The following is a 17,635-nucleotide window of genomic DNA, read 5'->3' on the forward strand; positions in this document are numbered from 1 at the left end:
AAGGTGCAGCAGAAATGTGCGTGGTATGCCACACTGGCTGGTCTGCACATGTGTGAGGGGGTGTGGTTGGACGTGAAGCAACCGCGTACACCTGCCTAATATCACAGTGGAGACATGGAGAAGCCCAGCTCTGCCACTTACCACCCCAGTGAGCCTGGCCAGGTCACCCTTTCTCAGAAACATGTGCTCAGCACCAAAGTCCTTCATGAACGTTGACCTCACTAGATCCTCACAACAGCCCTATGGAGTAGGGACTACCATTCCCCCCATTTTATTCATTTATTTAGAGACAGAGTCTCACTCTGTCACCCAGGATGGAGTGCAATGGTACGACCTCCGCTCACTGCAGTCTCGACCCTCCCAGGTTCCAGCAATCCTCCCACCTCAGCCCCTCCAAGTAGCTGGGACTACAGGCGCATGCCACTATGCCTGGCTAATTTTTGTATTTTTTGTAGAGACGGAGTTTCGCCATGTTCCCCAGGCTGGTCTTGAACTCCTGAGCTCAAGTGACCTACCCACCTCGGCCTCTCAAAGTGCTTGGGTTACAGGTGTGAGCCACCAGTACCTGGCCCCTAATCCCATTTTAATGATGAATAAATGGAGGGGCAGAGAGAGTAAGTAACATGCCCACGGTCACACAGCCAGGAAGTAGTGGGGCCAGGACGCCAGCCCCCACCATCCTCCTCCTCACCACTGCACCTTTCAGCCCCGCTAGGAGGACCCTGCTGCCAGCCTCACAGGGCTGGAGTAAATACTGGTGCTGATGGCATGACGCTCCCAGCCCAGGCTGGCACGCAGCAGGAGCAGCAGGAAGGAGGTGCCTCCTCCCATCATTCCTCCCTAGTAAGCCCCTGCTCCATGCTAATTCCATTTCTCCCTAAACTGCCCATACTCTTGTTGGTGCCTCTTAAATTCTCTAATTTGTGTCTGTACTCCACCCTGACTTTTCTAACAGCCCTCTATCCCAGTGGCCCTGCCATGTTCCTTGGCTACTTAACATCCCCGGTGCATCATCTAGGAAATGGCAATAATTAACGATTAAATGAGTTAATAGTTGGAGAGTGCTTAGAACTGTGATTCCAGAAGACTGGTCCCACCTGAACATGAGCTCCTCAGAACTAGTTCCATCATGTCCAGCTCTGGCCCCCACAGGCCCTGGCCCCAAAAGGATGGATCACACAGGAGCCTGGCAAATCCTCACTGAATGGTCAGCTTGTTTAAAAGACACTGGGTCAAAAGTCAGTTTTAATGGCATCATAATAGTTTCAAAAGACATTCTCTTAATGACTTCAGAAGGTGATGACTATTTGCCAGTCAAAACCAGGGAAGAGGGAGCTGAAGGGATGGAACAGAGCACTGACTTCTAAACCACATTCAGGGGCTGTGCAAGAGACTGTAACTGTTCACCTTACTGACCCCACAAAGTAACCCCAGTGGAGGAGCCCCTGCCCTCATTTCACCAGTGAGAAAAATGAGGCCCTGGGAGGGAAAGCTGCCTGCCTAATATCACAGGGGCTCACCCCTCTGTTTCTATCTCCCCAACACATAGCAGGCACGTAGATGCCAGCTGTGTGCTTGAATAAGAAATGAAGGAACACCCAAGTCACACAGCTCCTGAAGGGCACAGTTGGGGTTTGAACCCCGATCTGAGTGCTGTTTCGAAATGGCTCCCAACCTAGTGCTTGTGTGCCATGGATGTTACAATGTGTCTTCTCTTATGAATCCGGCAGCACCCTCCTTTGCAGCCCTGCGGAGAGAAGGCTGATTGAGGATGGTCACAGATGGAAAGGCTGCGTCCCCTCAAATTCATATGTGGAAACCCTAACCCAAGATGATGGTGTTAGGAGGTGGGGCCTTTGGGAGGTGATGAGGTCATGAGGGTGGAGCCCCCATGAATGCGATTAGTGCCCTTAGAAGAAAGGCCCATGAGAGCTCTCTTGCCCCTTCCCCCATGCGAGGACACAACAGGAAGTCGCCACCTGTGAACTGGGAAGAGGGCCTTCAACAGACACTGAACCTGCTGGCACCTTCATCTTGGACTTCCTAGCTCTAGAACTGTTAGAAATGTTTCTGTTGTTTATGAACCACCCAGTCTATGGTATCTTTGTTATGGCAGCACCAACAGACTAAGACAGACTCTAACAGTATCATAAGCCTCCACCCATGAAACTTACGCAGTCATTTTCTTACAGATTGCCTGCTATTTCCCCTAAGACTAAACAGAGTGAACATGCACAGTCATGCAAGCACACACTCTCATACTCACATTCACACACATGCCAATGTGCTTGGACATACATGTGCACACACAGTTGTACGTACACACTAACACACAGTCATATACTCGCACACACATTGCCATGTGCTTACACCCATGCATGCCCACTTACCTGCATGCACATTCACACGATACACACTGACACACTTCCACACTCATGCATGTGTGCACACACAGGCCATAAGCAGAGGCTGAACTGCCTGTTCCTTCAGATACTCAGGGTCAAAGCTACTCGGGGTCAGAGCCTCCAGAGGTGAGAACTTGCCCAATTTCATCACTTATGGAGCACACTTAGTGAGCCCAACACAGCCCATCTCAGCTGGTAGTTAAATCTGCCGGGCAGATGCTGGTGGGTACGCATCCCAGAGGCTGGGGATGTTTGTCCTGGTGCAGTCATCAGAGCAAGACCCGACCTTGAGAACTTCCTGCCGCCTCTCAGCCTGCACAGCAGCACACACCTGTTCCGTTCCTGATGAGGGGAAAGCTCACATATCCCCTGAGGGCCAGGGATGACCCCCATTTTCATTCTGACACCCCAACAATCCTGGTGGTGGCAGCTGAGGTCACTGAGACTCTGAGAAGTGGAGACTGGCCAGAGGCCACAGCTAGCAGGGGACTGTGCTGGGGCTCCCACTCAGGGCTGGCCAGCTCCATGACGGGGACCCTCCCAACCATCACGATCCCCCATAGTCCCTGCTCACCCAAGTCTCTCCTTCCCAACAGCGTCTTCGTTATACTCATCAGAATTAGGCTGCTCCCTGGTGGCTCTGCAGTTGGCCACTGCCATGTTGCCAGTCAATGGCCAAAACCAGATCTATGTGGCTATGCACCGGACAGTAATATAAGTTTTGCCTGTGTGTGTGTGTGTGTGTGTGTGTATGTGTACAGGTAAACAAACATTGAAAGAAACAAAATATTGCCTAGTATGCCTTTTTCCTCCTCCTGGCTGGAGCTAGAACCAGCTGAAGCTAGAACCAGCTGGAGCTAGAACCGGCTGGAGCTAGAACTGGCATGAGCTGGTAAGTTCCTCGGAGGCCAGGCAGGCAGTGGAGTGATTCGGCAGCACCCTGCATTACTTCCTACATGTACGAGAAGAACCAGTTCCACAGACCGGAGCTAGGCTCGCAAACTCTCTGATCATGGGCACAGTGGGCATTCCGTGGAAACTAACAAAAGAGCTTTCCCATTTGCAGGCAGCTCCAGGGTTCGTCGCTGGGATGAGGGAAGTCAGGCAGAAAGCAGGAGGCTGGCGGAAGGAGCACCAGGCAAGCAGCAGTCTCTTTTAGCCTCAAGGATAGCTTCAGGCCCCAACATCAACTAGTCACTCAGGACAGCACTTTATAGTTTACACAGACAGCCAGTATCTGGATCTCATTTCACATGTCAACGAGCCCTACAAGATGGGCAGGAGGTTCCTACTGGTATATGGATGGGGAAACTGAGGCCCAGAGAAGCAAGGGGGAAGGGAGGGGAACTCTTGTTGGGCTCCTAATGCACCCACAAGGCCCTGGGCTGGGTGGAGGGAGGAACAGGGGGTGGGAGAGCCCAATGGGAATCACTACGCCATCACTCCCTCCTAGCTGTGCAACCTCAGGCCAATTGCCTAACCCCTCTGAGCTTCAGGGGCCTCATCTGAAAGCCCGGATGAAAAGCCCTCCGTCCCTGGCCGCCTGTGGATGCTCACCACATGTGCTTAGTTTTCCTCAACAGCCTGCTCCCCTTTCTCTGTGAACTCAGGGTCATCCTCCCAGTGACCATAGGAACCCAGGGTCCACAGGAGAGCATCTTGCTCACACAACAGGAAGGGATGGTGTCAGGAACAAGTGCCGGTATCTGGGGGCACAGGGCCATGGAATGCCAGGACAGTGGACAAAAGGCCCCGTCCTCCCACAGAGCTGCTGCCTCACAGTGTGTGCGCCTCTTCCACATGCTGGAGGACCTGCCAGGGCCTTCTCTCTTGGAGGTGAATATCAGGGGGGCTTTCAAAGGGATCAAACCGGCCAGCGCCAGCGTGTCCACCATTACAGCTGGCCTGGGGGCTCAGAGCCCCTCTGAAACTACCAATGGCACATCCCAAGGTCAGACCGCCGGCCGCTTCAATCCATTTGCATTTGGCAGACATTCAGCCTCTTATTTCAAAGGCAAATGTATGCTTGCTTCACTGTTTCTGCTTTTTTAAAGCAAAGAAAAAGAAAAGCTTTCCCAGCCTGGGGCTCAAGCATGTCTGGGTCACCGTGACAGCGACACTTTGAAAACCACCTCCAGGTGCCTCCAGTCAGGGTAAGCAGTCTTTCTCAGAACCCACGCTGATCCAGGCCGAGGGGAACCTCAGCTGCGAGGGGGGCACGGTCACTCAGAGGACGGCCCTCACCCACAGCTCATTCCAGACACCGGAGCAGCCACCAGGAAAGGCTTGGCCAAGTCACCGTGCCTCAATCGGCAGCATTCCAGCAGACTTCTGACATTCAAGCCTGAGTCCTGCAGAAGCCGGCAGCAGTGAGGGGCTTTGAAGAGCTGGGGACACCCAGGAAGGGAACTGAAAGTCATCCAGTCCAACCCTCTCTGGTGTCTGAATCCTTCTACAACAGACTTCCAGGTAGTCCTCCAGCCAAGACTAACATACCTCCTATGATGGGGAGCTCACTACCACATTACACAGCTATTAAGATAGCTCTGATGGTGAAAGCATTCTTCTTCTAAATTTTCCTCCTGGGAGTTTCCCTCAGCTGGTCCAATTCTGCCAGCTGGGCCCAAACAGAGCACCCCAACTCCTTTATCCACAGGATCAGTGACCAGGACCCCAGTACCAATTTTTTATCCCAAGTTCCTAGCAGTCCCTGCTGTTACCCTGGGTCTTTCTATCTGGATTTCTCACCAGCAATTTAAATACAACATGTCTAAGACTAAGCCTGCCATTTTCCAAAGGCAACCTACTCCTCTACCACCTTCGCCCACCAGCCTAACCAGAAAGCCGGAGTGAGCTCAACGCTCCTCCCTCCCTCATCTTCCGTGACAAGGATATGACAATCGGCTACCCGTGTGCCCAGCCCTGGGGTGGCTTCCTCAGGTGCACACAACTACCCCCATGATGGGCGATTTTCCCCATTTTACAACAGAGAAAACTGAGGTTCAGAAAGGTCACATAAAGTCACACCACCACCGAGAGTAGGAGCCAGGATTCAAACCCAGGTCTGACTCAAAGCCTCTTTCCACCATCCCATGAAAATGCTCAGAGGCATTTCAGCACAACCTGAGGATGTCCCTCCCAGCTCCTCCTGACCTCACCTCTGCCCCAGCTCAGCACTCGCCACCAGGGTCTCCAGCACTGCCCACCCCATCCCTCCAGCGGGAGCTTTCCCAACAGAAAGCAGCTGTGGCCCCCGGGGTGAAGCAGGATTCCTGGCTGCACCCAGTGGCCTGCAGGCTCTTCTTGTCCCTGCTCCCCTCCCCCATCCTCTGCTGCAGCCACCCTGATGCGCTGACCAGGCATGAGCTGCCAACATGCCCTCTAGCCCGAGAGCACAGACGCCAAGCAGCAGCACTGGGCTCTGAGTCCAGATCCTTCCACTTTGGGAACCCTGCAGGAGGGCTGGGACCATCTGGCAGGGCTGGGGGAGGAGGGAGACACTTCTTCCAAGCCTGCTGGGCCCCCTGTGTGTGCCCCAGGGGAAGGCTCCTGGCCTCTCTCCCCACCTGCATTGGAGGGAGAGTGGCTGACTCTGGAGTACTGGGGAGGGAGATGGGAAACAGTCCAGCCCCGCCTCTCCCCTCCTCCTGGGGGAGAACAGCCAGGGGACACTGTACTCTGCTCCACGCTCCCCTGCTCCCTCCACGCCTGCCTGCTGGGGTCCAGCACTGGGGAAGCCCACCGGGCCCCTGCACTTAGGCCAGGTCCTGCAGCACTGGCTGCTGGGCAGTGGCAGTGAGGTTCCGTGTCTCTGTTTGCTGCCCCGTTTGGCTTATGCTCCATGGGTCCAGCTCCTGGGTGGGGAGGGGGATGCCATTTACCAGACCCCCTTGCAGACCCCACAGAGCGGGAGGGAGTAAGAGAACAAGGAAGGGTCCAGGTGGTAATGCTGCTTCTGAGAAAACAAGCATAGCCATCAGCAGGCCCTGTCCACGGGATTTTCACAGGGACCCACCTCGGGGTTACACGAATTAAGGACGTGACCATTACCCCCGTTCCACTGTCTGCTACCCAGGCCTTGGGAATCTTCCAATGAGAAGAACCACCTTTCCTGGGGGTCCTGCCTCCCTCTTCGTGACCTAAGTTTGCCCCCGCTGGGTGGTAGCCAGCCCCTGCCCTTCACGCTGAGAACAAGCCTCAAGTTCCCAGGATCCCAAAGACAACACCACGGGGCATGTTTCCAGGCCCAGTCTGCCTGGCACACCCATGCCAGGTCCCTCTGGGCGTTGCCCAGGCTTCTGGATAAACAGGTTCTCCTGCTGAGGCTTTCAGGCACCCCTCAGGGACCCCAGTCCATGGCCAGAGCCTTGCAGCAGTGAGTCCGAGGTGCCTCCAGTGAGGGCAGGCAGGCTTTCTCAGAACCCGCACTGAGCTAGGCAGAGGGGAACCTCGGCTGCATGGGGGGTATGGTCGCTCAGAGGACAGCCCTCGTTCACAGCTCATTCCGGACACCCAGAGCAGCCAGCAGGAAAGGCTCAGCGAAGTCACCAAGCCTCAAACGGCAGCATCCCAGCAGATTTCTGTCATTTGACCCAACGATTTGAGATGACGGAGGCTCCCCTTAGCTCTGGCAGATGTGGCCTGACCCTCCACCACTGGGACAATGCCTCCAGCGGGCAGGGGCTCTGGAAAGGGAACGAGGGGGTGGAGAGAAGCGGGCTGGGGTCCTCGTTCTGCCCCTCACCTTGCCTTGCCGCCTTGGGAAGTCACTTGATTCTTTGGGCATCTGCTTCCTCATCTGTAAAATGGGGTGATCATAGCAACCTACGGACAGTGCTGGGACAGGAAGGATGTGGGCAAGTGGACATGAACTGCTCTGGACGGAGAGTGGCCTTGACAAAAACGTGGGGCTCAACCATTCAGAGCCACCCACCCACAGGGCCGTTGCCCAGGTGCCCCTGGGCGCCTGGCTGCTCATGCTCTGGTCACCCCATCCTCAGGATGGCCCTGACAGGCAGGACTTGCTATACCCTCCTGGAGAGGAAGCTAAAGCCCAGCAAGGTTAAGACACTCATCAAGGGCCACACAGCTGCTGCCACGCAGCAAAGCTGGAATTCAAGTCTGGGTCTAGCTCCAACTCCATGCTCCTGTCACCCACTAGCGTGCTTAAAAATCATTCTCCTCTTAACTCCTGCATCTCCCGGGTGAACCTCAGCCCCAGCATTCTGGCTACGCTAGGGTAGGGTGGGGTCAAATCGCCCCTGGGCCTGGGCACCCTCAACAACCCCCACACAGGCCAAGCTGCTCCCCCCGAGCCATCAGTCCCTGTGCTGGGTTCATCTCACTTCAGAGATGACTCAGCCAGAGTCCTGTCCTCCCAAAGGGACAATGGCGTGACATGGAAGTCACTGCTAGGATGGAGGGAAGCACAGAGGACTCGGGTCTCAGAGGAAGACCCGCCCCCGCCTGCTGGGTGGTCAGACAGGCTTCAGGAAATGTTCCCCATTCTTCAAGCAGATCTCCCCCGAGCTCGGCCTGCCCTGTACTAAGTGCCGTGCCTGGTTCTGGGGAGTAAAGTGTGAAGCAGACAGCAGGCCTGGGCACAGAGATGAGGCAGACAGCAGCTCAGCGCTTCCCCTGGGTCCTCCTCAGGGAAACCATCATTACTCCCGCTGACAGGGGAGGAAACTGTGCCGGCTCAGCTTCGTATGCCGCGAGGGCTCCTTAAGGGCAAAATCAATGACATCCAGCCCGAGAGCTAAGAATGTTTTCTGCATTTCCAAAGGGTTGTGAAACAAACAACAAACAAATGACAACAAAACAAACAAAGAAAAATATGCAACAGATCCCAGCACTTTGGGAGGCTGAGGCGGGCGGATCACCTGAGGTAGGGAGTTCCAGACCAGCCTGGCCAACATGGGGAAATCCCATCTCTACTAAAACCACACACACAAAAATTAGCCGAGCGTGGTGACATGTGCCTGTAATCCCAGCTACTCAGGAGGCTAAGGCAGGAGAATCGCTTGAACCTGGGAGGTGGCGGTTGCAGTGAGCTGAGATGGTGCCACTGCCACTGCACTCCTAGGCCACAGAGTGAGACTCTGTCTAAAAAAAAAAAAGAAAAGAAGAGAAAAATATGCAACAGAGATTTACACAGCCTGCAAAGTCTAAAATATCTACTATCAGGCCCTTCACAGAAAATCGAACTTGCTCTGAGCCCACACCTCATTTTGCAGAAGAGGAGTATCAGGGACTGAAAGTGAGGGCCTGGGATGGGTCTGTGTATCAGTGTCCTGTGGCTGCTGTAACACATTACTACACACAGACAGCTGGAAAACCATCGAACTTTATCTCTCCTGGTTCTGGAGGCCAGGAGTGTGACATCACGGTGTGGGCAGGCCTGGCTCGCTCTGGAAGCTCTACCGGAGGAGCCGCTCCCTGACTCCCTCCTGGCTTCTGGTGTGTAGATAAATCACCCCAATCTCTGCCTCTGTCATCACACGGCCTTCTTCTCCCTGTGTCTTTGTGTATCCTCTCCTTAGAAGGACACCAGTCATTGGACTTAAGGCCCACTCTAATCCAATATGACCTCATCTTAACTACTGACATATACAAGAACCCTATTTCCAAATAAGGTCACATTCTGAGGTTCTGAGTGGACATTATTCCTGAGAGAGGGACACATTTAAACCCACTACAGTCTGGAATCCCCAATTTTTCTGCATCCTCTGGAGAACTATATTCTCAGAGGTTCAGACACTTCTGTGTGTGTGTGTGTGTGTGTGCATATGTGTACATGTCTCTCTCTCTCTCTTTCACACACACACACACACATACAACTACTCCACAAGACAGGTGAGCAAGACTTCCCAAGGACAGGCTGCACAATGACAGGAGGCTGGCACACAGCCATGACAAATGACTTGTTTCTTGCCCAGTCCCACTGCCAATGTCTCCTTCCATCAGAATGTGCCACCAATGATAAAGGTAGAATAAGATCGTTCACTGTACATGAATCAAAAGCATGCCCCACACCTGTCCCATTCTATCAACAGCAGGCAGCCAGGGTCTCACAAGTCCAGGGACTTGGGGCTCCATGTGTGGTCTCTTGTCCCAGGGACAGATGTACTTTTTCTGCAAAGTGTCTGCCACACCCTTTGCATGGCTCCAGAGGCAGCTCCCCAAGCCATGGCCCTGCCTTGGGAGCCCAGAGGCACCCCTTCACCCTTTCTGTATGCTCACCTCTGGTTCCCACCTGCTGAGGTCTGGAAAGGGAACCACGGTTGGTTAAGCTCTATCTGTGGGGACACGAACTGTCATCCAGGAAATTATGGGTTTGGTCCTCCAACTAACTCAACAACCACCCGCAGAACAAAAATGGAAAAGCTGATGCCCAATAAGAGGACTGGTTAAACATGAGACAATGGAGCCATGGTTGGAAACCAGACCTCAACGATGACGGCACAGATAAGTATTCGACATGGAATGACGGCTGGGACATGCCAGGGCCCAGGTCGGTGCTGGAACACATAGGTGCTCACTCAGTACTTGTTGGATGTTACTGATGGGATGTGGTAGATGATGTCCCATCAGATGCTTAGCAAGCCTCCTCCGAGGCCACCCACCAGGCAGGCCTCAGACGGGCAGCGGCCAAGAGCCTGGGGAGCTGGTTCTTCTCCATGTGCCTGAGGAGGGCTTCGTGGAGAAAGAGGTGCTTTGTGTGCACCCTCCTTCCTATTTGGGGTGTCCCCTCACCAGGTGTGCTCCACAGAAGTGGAGGGGCCACAACTTTCTCTCTGTTCCCCCCAAAACACATGTAGGTATAAGACCTAGGCTCAGCCTATCACACACCACTTCCTGGTTAGCACATGACCAGTGGGGGCCAATCAGATGCTCCCACCTGGACCCAGGCGCCAACATCACAAAGGGGTCATGGCTGTGTATTCAATCATGGTCACACTGGCCCGGCCCTGAAGGCCGCGGGAGTCAGCAGCTGGCCCGACCGGCCAAAGACAAGCCTGCTTTCTACTTTTGGGATTTCCCAGCTGCCATTTTAAAAAGCTGGTTCTTCCACTCTTGCTGAATCTGCAAGCCCCAGATGGAGTGAGGTTTTGTCCTCATTTTTGCAATTCAGAACACCCCAAGTGACACCTAAGTGTTTGATAAGTGTTTGTGGATTACCCGGAAGTACAGCTCTACTCAGTGTCACCCGCTTTGCACCAGGCCCTCTGCTGGCAGCCAAAATGGCGGCCGTGAAAACGAAGCCCACAGACCTGGCTGGAATGCTCACGGGCAGATGGACCACGGGACAATAAACCAACGAGGCGCCTCCAGACGCAAGGGGGCTGAGAATGAAGAGGAGAGGGCGCGTGGCATAGGACTGCCGAGGGGGAGCCACTTGCACTGGCACTCAGAGGCCAGCCTCCCTGGGGGGCTGACACCGTTCCTGCCCACCCACTTCACAGTTACCCTAAGCACAGAATGAAACAGGATGTAAAAAGGGCTTTGTGAATAGCCCAGGTCTGCATACCTTCAATAATAGGGTTGTCATCTTACTCTACCTCCCGATAACAAAATGCTTTGTATGGCTGAGCAGAATGTCAGTGAAGTCAATTTGGGAAAGAGATCCCATAACGTTTTAAGAAGAGCTACTCCCTGTTGCAAAAACCGAGTCATGCCCCTGAGACGCTGCAGCCGGATGGCACATTGGTGAAACTTTTTTAGGAAAAAAAAACCAGAGTCTTGAGTAGTCAAACCTTTGTTTCTCACAAATACTCAACCACTCTTCAGAGGCGCACACCAAAAGGGGGAATTGAGACCCCAGACTTGGGAGGTGGATGAGGCTCCATAAAATATTGACTTTCTAACCAGCCAATAGCAGGGCACTGAAATGGAGACAAGTGCCTCTGGGCTTGGCTGCCACTTGCTTGAGACCAAGGCAGGCGGCGTGGCCTGCACCGTCTCTGGAGGAACACTACTGGATCAGGGTTCCAATATCAGTGCCAACGCCCGCCAACAAGCCCTGTGACCCTGGCAAATGAGTTCACCTCTCTGAGCCTCAGCATCTTCATTTTTTTATGTGGGGGAAATACTTTGCTGCTAGAGAGAGCCTGAAGAATTACATTCGGAAACTATTCATTTCTAGGGCCACCATAACAAAGTGCCCCAGACTGTGCCACTTAAACAAAATAAATCTATTTCCTCACAGTTCTGGAGCTGGAAGTCCAAGATCAAGGTTTCAGCAGGTTGGTTTCTTCTGAGGCCTCTCTCATGGTTTGCAGATGGCTGTCTTCTCCTTGTGTCTTCAGCCAAGGAAGACACAGTCTTCATTGTCCTTCTGTGTGTGTCTCTGTCCTAATCTCCTCTTCTTACAAGGACACAATCATATTGGATCAGGGCCCACCTTAATGACCCAATTTAACCTTAGGTACCTCTGTGAAAACCCTGTCTCAAAATACAGTCACATTCTGAGGTGCTGGGGGTTAGGACTTCAACATGTGAATTTGGAGGGGACATAATTCAGCCCATAACAGTAACACAGTAGGACCTCGATATATGTCAGGCCTACTTGACTAGAGTTTTTAAGTAACAACAATTAGCCTTCACAGAGCACCTGCTAAGCGCCAGCAGCATGCCATATACTCTACATGCACCACCCCAATCCAGGGTACGCCCCAGTGAGAAGGGGTTGTCATCACATCCCAGGGCCACAGTGCTCACGTCTGTCAGGCTGGCTCCCAGTTGGCTGTGCCCTACCTGGAAGGGGCTGCAATACACTCACCCAGGCACTGTTTCATTCCTTCAACAAATATTCACGCAGCCCTACTGTGTGTCAGGCCCTGTGCTACCCACTGGGGATACTTTGGGGGTTTTCTTGTTTTTGTTTGTTTGTTTGTTTGTTTGTTTTGAGATGGAGTCTTACTCTGTTGCCCAGGCTGGAGTGCAGTGGCATAATCTCGGCTCACTGCAACCTCTGCCTCCCTGGTCCAAGCAATTCTCCTGCCTCAGCCTCCCAAGTAGCTGGGACTACAGGTGCACGCCACCATGCCCGACTAATTTTTGTGTTTTTAGTAGAGATGAGGTTTCATCACATTGGCCAGGCTGGTCTAGAACCCCTGACCTCAAGTGATCCACCTACCTCAGCTTCCCAAAGTGCTGGGATTACAGGCATGAGCCACCACACTCAGCCCCCACTGGGGATATTTTGGGAAGCAAGAAACACACATGCACCCTGCCCTTAAAGATCTTATAAACCAATGGGGAGGCGAAGCCCAAACAGGTAAACAGATCCAAAAAATAATCTTTAACTGTAATACAGTATTTTGGAGAAAATGAACAAAGGGTTGAAACAGAGAAAATAGGGGAATCTTTTTTTGATAAGCTGAGGAGGACCGAACCTCAGGGTGAGGAGGAGTCAGGGGGAGGGAGCTGAAGGGTAGGAACCAGCTCGGTGTGTTTGAGGAACTGAAAGATCAGGGAGGAAGTGGTATGAGCAGAGGCCAGGAAAGCAGGTCGGGCCAGATCATGCAGTAGGGCCACGGAAAGGAGTGCCCTTATGTGTTTTAAGTTAGAATCAAATATTTTGAGAGCGTGTTTTGATTCAGGTGGTTCCCTCCTGCACAGACTGACTTTGTCCATTCACTGCCCTCCTGGCTGTCCTGGGGCCAAGGCACCTCCTCCTGCCCATGCATTCTGCCAGGGTCCCAGAGCTAGAGGAAGGGTCAGGGCGGAAGCCGCTGAGGATGTGGCTTAAGGCCAGGAGGCTCTTCCTCACAGGGAAAGCCAGATTAGGAGGAAGGGGCTGCCCAGGGAGGGGAAAACCTCAGCCCCTGGAGCTCCAGCTCTGGAGAGGAAGTCACAGCAGCAGGTCGCCAGGCTCTCCTAAGCACTCTAAGGCCACGTGCTTTCAGGGCCACTGTCCCATCATCACCCTCACCAAAAGATGAAATGGAGAGCCCACTGGGGAGCTCTGGAAAACCACCTGCATCCTGTGTGAGCTGACGGTTCCTCCAGATGAAAACACAGCGGGCTTCAAATCTTATAGCTGGTGCTAAGTCAGCAGTTATGACCTGGGACCCCTCTGCAGAGAGAGGACCCTTTGTGGTCCTCCAAGCCACGGGACACTGCTGACCCATGTCAGGACACTGAGGGGTGACCATAGCATGACTGACCTGAGCCTGCCCTAAAGGGATTGCAGAGCTGGGGAAACCTGTGGATACACAGGGAGGCCACAGAGCCAGACCTCGCCAGGCAGTGTGGACGGCATTGACGCGGGAGACCAGCCCATGCCTCCTCCACAGGGGGCTCTGGTGTGGCTGCTGAACAGTGCTGGGGTTTGACAAAGTGAGGGGAAGGGCATCAAGGCAGAGGAGCCGTGTGTGCAAGGGTTCAGGGATGGGATCATGTGGGAGATGCAGGGGTGGGGGCAGATCACCCTTCCCAGATCCCTCAGCCCCCACGAGACCTGGGACATGTCACTTCACTGCTCAGAGTCTATTTCTTGGAGGTGAGAGTGAACCAAGGCTAAGACTGTAAAGCCAGAGTTTCTGGGTTCAAATCCTGATGCTGTCACTGCCCAGGTGCATGGCCACAGGAGAGCAGGCAGCCTCTTTAGGACTCACTTTCCTACTCTGTAAAATGGGGACACAAGATTCTCTACTTTTAGGGCCATCATGAAGACTGCCTGAGTGGTGTGGGCAAAGAGCTTAGCATGTGCCTGGCAGCCAGCGGGGTCTTTACAGAGCGCTCACTCCTATTCCTGTTCATATAGGGTTGCCGTGATGATGACAGGAAGTGCAGTGCTGGGGCATGACAGTCAGGGGGCCTTCTCGGTGGTGTCCCTACAACAACCAGCATAGCTCCCTGTCCTCCCAGCCTATAATTCCCTGTCCACCTGTCAGTCCCTCCCACAAGGCTGTGCACGCCCAGGGGCAGGCACTCGGACATGTCCAGTGTGAGCATCATTAAGAGCCCAACTGCTAGCCAAGCCCAGCTGTGCACCTTGCCTGCTGTGTGTTCTGGGCACCCGCACAGCCTCTCTAATCCAAATCACCTCACTGTAGAGTCCACACCTGAAGTGCAAGAACATGGCAAGCCCTCCTCATGAGTCACGTGAGGATCCAGGGACATCCAGTGCTGCTGGAAGCCCGGGGGTGTCCCCACCAGCACGAGCTCAGAATCAGCCCGAGAGTGCAGCTCAGAGGCTGCGTGTTCCCCTCAGCCTCCCCCATGACGTGTGAACCTGAGCCTTTTGGTTTATGAGCACACTTGAAATCCACTGCCTTTTTGCACAGGTTGCCTGGGCAGCTGCAATTCCCCCTTCATCACGTGCAGGAACCCACAAAAATGCAGGTCCCTGCCGCCCCATCACTGCAGGGCAGCCAGGGCACTTCGGAATCCTCCCAGGTGCTAGAAGACAGGGAGAGTCTGTTCAGGCAAATCGGTGTGCATACAGCAGGGCCCAGAATCGATGCTTGGCCGTGTGTGTGTGTGTGTGTGTGTGGTGTGTGTGTGTGGGGTGTGTGTGTGTGTGAATATGTGTGCATGCACACGTGCATGCATGTGCATGTGTGTTGCGGGGAGAGGCACTCTATGGCTCCAGGTCCATCAGTACCGGGCCGGGGCAGGGGTGGAATGAGCCTTTTCCTGGGGACAGCCTGCTTCCCTCACAGCTCTGATCCCCCATCTAATCCAAGGAGCAGGTAGGCTGCCTGGCATTGCTATGGTACCTGCAAGGCAGCAGCTAACAGCCTTCCTTCCCAGCAGGCTCCACCCTGGGACCAACTCAGTCCCTCTGCCCAGCCTTGGGGTGTCAGGAAGAGGCTACTTGGATGAGACAGCAGCCACAGCCTGCCGCCCTCCTCATCCATACGCATCACCCTAGCCAGCTGGGCAGTGAGAGGGAGGCGGGCGGGGACGGCCTTGCAGTCCAGCTCCCTTCCACAGTCAGCTGCTGAAAATCCCAGTGGTGGGGATCCTTCTATTGCTGCCTGTGTTTGTTCCACAAGCACTTCCTGCAGCCCACTGTGTGCTGGCTCCAGGGTAAGACTAGGGATGCAGAGAAACCTGCCCTCCTGTGTTCCCGGCTTCAGGACAGAACAGACTTACCAGGAGGGACAGAGCCCCACCAGACTGGGTATAGCCACTCCTTCGGTGGAGGGAAGTGTGTAATCACTGGAGACATTTACACCTGCATGGCAATTGTGGTCCTTGTATTTCAGACACAAGCGTCATCTCCTGAAGCTACAATATGCCCACTTTATTCCGCACCCCCTGCAGTGTTCAGAAACGCACTGAGTGTCAGGATCAGGGAGCGGCAGAGTAGACTCGGGAGCAGCAGAGCTGGGACAGCAGCCTGGGAAACACGGGCTGGACGGGGCCTTGGAGAAACCAAGTTCAGCTGCCTCCATCCACTCCAGACACCAAGCCCTGAGCCACAGGGGCAGGTGGGGCTCTGCAGGCCCAACAGCTTGGGCCACACCTAACACTGGCTCAAGCAAGTCTTGCTCCCCAAGTTTTGCACACAGAGCTCAAGGAGGCCCCTGTCCCACTGGAGAGTCCTTGAGGACCAAAATGAGGAGGAGCCAATTCCAAAAGCTAAGCTAATTTTGAAAATATCTTCCATTGGCCTGAGACTGAGGTGGAAGCACGTACCATGGAGGACGCATCCAAGGGGGATGCAGGTGAATAGAAGAGAATATCTGACCTGGCAATGCCATGTGCCAATGTGTACCAAGGGGGCAAGGGTGACACTCAAGGTCCTCCTGGTCACTGCTGCACCCCCACTGGGCTGGGAAGCCAGGATGAGCTGGGGACCCCACTGTATGTCCAGTGCCTAGAACAATGTCTGGCACACAGTAGGTACTCAATGTTTGTTGGATGAATAAAAGAACTGAGCTGGAGAATGAGGGACAGTTTAACGTTCAGCATCTCAGTGCTGAAATGAGGACCTGGGAAATCCTGGCAGGACGATGCCTTCCAGCTAACTCAACCACCACCTCCTTGGTCCTGCCATTTGCCACCAGGCCAGAGGCTCCCACTTGGGGGCCCTTCCCAGGAGGACACTGCTACTAACATCCCACTTCACACCCTTGGCTCCAGCAAGGCCAAAGGATGGGCCGGCTCCTCACCGGGCCTCTGGACTTCACATAGGCTGGCCCTGCCAGGAATGAGCTCTACCCCGTCTTCCTGGCCAAGCCTTCTTCTTGCCCTCCTCAGTGGCTCCTTCCCCTGGGAGCCTTTTCCAGACGCCTCATTTTCGGCCATGCTTGCCCCTAGGCCAGGACTCATCAACATGCTCAGTGATGGATCTGTTTACGCATCTAACAGACAGAGCCCCTGGAGGGAGGGAGAAGCCTTGGCTTTAGGAAGTTTTAGCAGCCAGTGTCCGAACCCCCAGTCTGAGAGGCTGAAACCAGAGGGACATTCTCTAACACACGTGAGGTCTAGAGGTGGATGGCTGTGGGTGTCAGGTCTGCACACCTGCCTGGCACAGGCAGGACTCTGGGAAAGAGGCCCTCCCTCCTGGATCACTTACCATCTCAGTCGATACCCTAACAGCCCAAGGAGGTGGGCACTGTTATCCCTGTTTTGCCAATGAGGGAACGAGCTAGAGAGCAGAACAGCTGAGGTGCCAGGATTTGAAAGAACACGCTGTGCCCACACCTGTGCCTCTGAGGAGGGCCACCCAGCACTGTAGGAGGAGCACCCCCAAGAGTCGCACATCACAATCCATACCTTCCTCTTTACGCATGTCCTGCAAGTTCATCCTATTGCTTTGCACAAAGTTTTAAGATCAAGACTGTTTGGTGGGTATCCAAAAAGAAGGCCGGAAAGGTGTCAGGAGAGGAGGGTCTCATGCCCTCCATTGGCCTCCAGGTTCCCATCACATGGCTGTGTTTGGATCCTCTAAACCCGGCCTGGATGGACAGTGCTTCGAGCAACTCCACAAGACCTGCTCATCACAAGAAGCCAAGGCAGGGCAGGCCTGAAGTTCCCACGGTCCAGCCAAGTTGATGGAAGCTGATTTCTGGTGACTCTGTCCTGGCCCCCCAGCCTTTAGGCCTGGATAACAGCACAGTCCGGAAGCTCAGACGGTTCTTTTCAGAGGAGCAGGAGACAGGGAAGAGACCAATCGCACAGAGTCACCTGTGACTCTACCATCAGGGGCCAGGGCCTCCTCCATTTTTCTGGTTCAGAAATCTCATCATATCAGGGCAGCAGAAGTTTCA

At 54.1% G+C, this 17,635-nt stretch overlaps 1 protein-coding gene across 2 annotated transcripts in view; it reads right to left on the reverse strand.

Moving 5' to 3' along the window:
* Nucleotides 1–17,635, reverse strand: part of PPP2R2C (protein phosphatase 2, regulatory subunit B, gamma) — a 287,323-nt gene that overhangs the window by 93,924 nt on the left and 175,764 nt on the right. The window contains exons 1-3 of one of the 2 annotated variants that reach the window (XM_012002143.1): nt 10,031–10,221; nt 8,882–8,887; nt 2,980–3,100 (exon numbers count right to left, since the gene is read on the reverse strand). The exons of the other annotated variant lie outside the window; for it this stretch is intronic. Of the exons in view, the coding sequence (XP_011857533.1) occupies nt 2,980–3,019 (40 nt within the window). The 5' untranslated portion in view covers nt 3,020–3,100; nt 8,882–8,887; nt 10,031–10,221. Of the gene's footprint in view, nt 1–2,979; nt 3,101–8,881; nt 8,888–10,030; nt 10,222–17,635 lie in introns of those variants that run through there. 2 annotated transcript variants of the gene reach the window in all.

Source organism: Mandrillus leucophaeus, unplaced genomic scaffold (assembly GCF_000951045.1).
Source record: "Mandrillus leucophaeus isolate KB7577 unplaced genomic scaffold, Mleu.le_1.0 Scaffold68, whole genome shotgun sequence".
In the NCBI taxonomy this organism is placed as follows: Eukaryota; Metazoa; Chordata; class Mammalia; order Primates; family Cercopithecidae; genus Mandrillus; species Mandrillus leucophaeus.